General features: G+C 30.9%; 1 protein-coding gene across 1 annotated transcript; it reads left to right on the top strand.

Annotated features, from left to right (window-relative positions):
* Positions 1 to 776: 776 nt before the first annotated feature.
* LOC108471538 (ethylene-responsive transcription factor ERF021-like) lies at positions 777 to 1,877 on the top strand. The gene has a single exon (XM_017773139.2). It carries the CDS (start codon positions 886 to 888, stop codon positions 1,420 to 1,422), a length of 537 nt encoding a protein of 178 aa, XP_017628628.1. The 5' UTR covers positions 777 to 885; the 3' UTR covers positions 1,423 to 1,877.
* Positions 1,878 to 3,932: the final 2,055 nt, after the last annotated feature.

The raw sequence follows: 3,932 nt of genomic DNA, 5'->3' as shown, positions 1-3,932 counted from the left end.
TTATGCATGAAATTTTGTTTTGATTCAATTTTCACAAATCACTAAAAATATTATCAAATTAACACCATTTTACATTGATATATTGCATACACAAATAATTATATTAATTCAATAAGAAAGTAAATGTATGTAATTATTTTTTAAAATATGTACAATTAAATTAAAATCAAATTTTCACATATACATATAAACTGCCGTTTAAGTTTCATTTATATAATTGCATTAAATCTAAGTTCATATACTAAAGTGAAACAAAATTTATGTATAAATTTGATTTTATTCCAAAATAAATTAGATTTAAATATGAGAAATAATATAAACTGTAGACAGATATGGAAATTAAATTACTATAGAGCTGCCGGTATTCCAAGAGGAAGTGAGAGACGGTTACCTAAACAAGTCGCGTAGGAATCAAAGAGTATTCGTTAGACTGATCAAATTAATTGCAGAAAAAAATCTATTCATTCAAGCCTTCATTTTTTTTCTTGAATGGATGAGTGGGTCCAATGCAATCCAAAGCCCTAATTTCCCACATTGACCTTGTATCAAACCGCGTCTTCAACAGGAAACTCTGTGTTGGTCACCTAGGATATTTTGTTTTTTCCTTTTACCACCAAATATAAGCATTCAGAAAAGAAGAAAACAAGTTTACGAGCTTGTCATCCGTTGATTGGTTTTTTTTACAGAAGAGATTTTTAAATTCCTTTGGATCTCATATATTGATCTTAACATGCACATATCTGTTGGAAATCCTTTTCAGTTGTGCAGCTGCTTGGAAGCTTACTTCCTCCAAGATTTTCAGTGTTGTAGTTCGTTAATAGTAATCCCAGCACTTGTATAAATACCCTTAGCTGTATTACATTCGAAACAATCAATATTGCATTCATGGAAGGAAAGAATAACAGCAGTGCTCGGGGCGGCTTACCTTCAAGCTATAGAGGCGTTCGTAAGAGGAAATGGGGTAAATGGGTGTCTGAAATTCGTGAGCCTGGAAAAAAGACAAGAATCTGGTTAGGAAGCTTCGAGACACCTGAAATGGCAGCCTCAGCTTATGATGTCGCGGCGTTACAATTTCGGGGTGGCGAGGCACGTCTTAACTTCCCTGACTTGGTGAGCTGTCTTCCCAAGCCAGCCAGTTCCAATGCTGAAGATATCCGAAAGGCAGCCCACGAGGCAGCCTCGTGGGTCAGGACTAATGCGGTTGTACCCGACACTGGAGGCTCCAGCAGCAGCACCGGTCCGGTCACGGTGAGGCTGTCGCAGAGCCAAATTCAGGCTATCAATGAGTCCCCTATGGACTCTCCCAAGATGTGGATGCAAATGTCGGAGGCATTCATGATGGATGAAGCAATGATGTTTTGCAATGAGAATAAGGAGAATGAGTGGGAAGATATGCAAGTTGATTCTCTTTGGGATACTTAGGTAAGTAAATAGTATACTACTAGCAAATACGTATAAACAAACATACATATATATATAGTTATACAGCAAGAATAATTGCTTCTTCTTTTCTTTTTACATGTATGGAAAAACACGAGTGGTGGTTTATGATTAGCACATCAGAATTAGAGCAGACAGGTGAGAGCTGAGAGGATAATTGGTTTTATTTGATGGAATAGCCACTTGTTCTTAGCGGCGGGGTCCCATTTAATTGCGAACACGATTGGATGGATCTTTCATCCTCCAGTGCCTATAATTTATCTTCTTCAATCTATCGAAGGACCATCATCTCACGTATTGGCTGCTTATTTAAATGATAGTATATATATGATTGTGTTTAATATTTTTAAGATTTTCGATTATGATCACAATATATTTTTTGATATTTGTATTTTCTATTTCGGTGGGGACTTTTACTTTCTTCGACTTTTTATTTATAGGTTATACCGGGGTGCGCCTCTATTTTGTTAATTTTAATATTTGATGTATTATTGGTGTGCACCGTTAATAAATAATAATATAATACACTATTATTATTTAAATAAAATATAGAAGACTTATAAATAAATATTAATATTTTATTTAAACATAATTAAAATAAATATTTTTATTTTATTTAAACATAATTAAATATTAAGTATAATCATTGTAAATAAATATTAATAACTATTAAATTTAAAAATTTTGAGTTTAAAAATTTAGGGTCTAAGATCTCGAGTTTAGTGTTTTAGCATTTATTTATAATTAATTATATTTAATTAAAAATTATCAATATTTATTTATAAGTCCACTATTTTTTAATGAGAAAATGTCATATTATTATTCACCGATAATGTATGGAACTTATGCAATGACGAGTGCATCGAATACTCTCTATATATAATCTATAGCAAAATTTTTATTCAAAATGGTATATTTATCCTGTTGGAATAGTTTTTGAGTTACATAGGGTATTAAATGTTTCATTTATAATTAATATATTGATACCATATAGCAATAATGGTCATTGTCCAAAAATTTCGTAGCTTTTAATATCTTAAAAAACATTCAATTCATTAAAAACTATTTTTAAAAATTCCTAAAATAATTAATTCACTATTTTAATTTACATTGTTATTTAAATATTATTTATTGTACATATCTACATCATTTTTATTTAATATTTCTCTAACAACAAAATGATACATTTGCACTTAATAAATAAATATTTTAAATATATATATATACATTTAAAAAAATATTCACACCCACTAATGTATACCTAATAAAAATATTAACTGAAATGATTATATATGTTGGAATCGACCGATTAAGCAACAAGTAAAAAATAGCGGAATAAATTGAGAAATTGAATACACAAATTTAACGTGGAAAAACCCCTCCAAAGAGAATAAAAAATCACGGGCAAATATAATTTTACTATAATAGAAAAAGAACGAAGAATACAAAAAATAGAGATAAAAACTAAACCCCAAAAATCCGAAAACAAAGAACCCTCAAAACGTAAACACAAAATTTTCTAAATGTGTTATGAGTTCTAATCTCTAATGGGTGTTTTTTTCTAAGGTTGTAAAAGAGCCTATTTATAGGCTAAATTCATAGGTCAAATAATAATAAAATAATCTAAACTAATAAGTGTTTGATTGAAACAAATAAACAAAGTTTAACTAGAAGATTATTTCTCAAATTTGACTTAAATAGGAGACATACTCAATAAATCTCCACCTTTGTGACAGCCCTAAAGTGACCTTAGTCGGAAAGCGGTTTCGGGACCGCTAAACCGAGTCACCGAAGTATTTGAATGTGATATTTATTGTCTAAAATATGTGATTATGAATGTGTGAAAGTTTTAAGCTTCGATTTAGTAAATTGCATGTGAATTTAGTCAATAGGACTTATGTGTGACACTTTTGAAATGTGATAGGTTAATCTATAAGGATCTATTAGTGCATGTAATCAAAGGGGTGGACTTGCATGTCAATTTCCCCCATTTAATTACTAGTGGCCAGCCATGACAAAGGGTGATGGGCAAAACATGTCATAAAACATGTTGTGTTAATGGGTTATGTTAGAAATGATAAAATAATAATGGTTAGTAGGATGATGAAAGAAAAAAAAAAGAGATCATCATCCATGTTTCTTCCTAGCCGATTCTAAAGAAAAAAAAAGAGAGAACAAGAGCATTCGGTGATGAAAACAAGTTGTGTTCTTTGATTATTCTTAGCCGAATTGAAAGGAGGAAGAAGGGATGAAGCAATCGGCCATCTTAGGTGAACATTAAGGTAAGAAAGTTTATGCTAGTTCTTGAAATTTTAGTTGATATTGAGTGAGTTATCAAGTTATTTTTGGTAACCCATGTTGAAATTTTAATTTTGGATTGAGTAAGGTTTTCGGCTATGGAGATTAATAAGGGTGATGGTTATGCTTCATGCTAAATCTAGATGAACAATGGTAGATGCTTACACCTTGATATTTATGAGTTCCTTTCTTGG

Source organism: Gossypium arboreum, chromosome 3, assembly GCF_025698485.1.
Source record: "Gossypium arboreum isolate Shixiya-1 chromosome 3, ASM2569848v2, whole genome shotgun sequence".
In the NCBI taxonomy this organism is placed as follows: Eukaryota; Viridiplantae; Streptophyta; class Magnoliopsida; order Malvales; family Malvaceae; genus Gossypium; species Gossypium arboreum.
The sequence above is the reverse complement of the archived record's forward strand: the minus strand, read 5'-3'. Positions and strand labels throughout refer to the sequence as shown.

What these genes read in the sequence shown, in the direction of transcription:
- LOC108471538 (XM_017773139.2), top strand. Translation starts at nt 886, where the DNA reads ATGGAAGGAAAGAATAACAGCAGTGCTCGGGGCGGCTTACCTTCAAGC.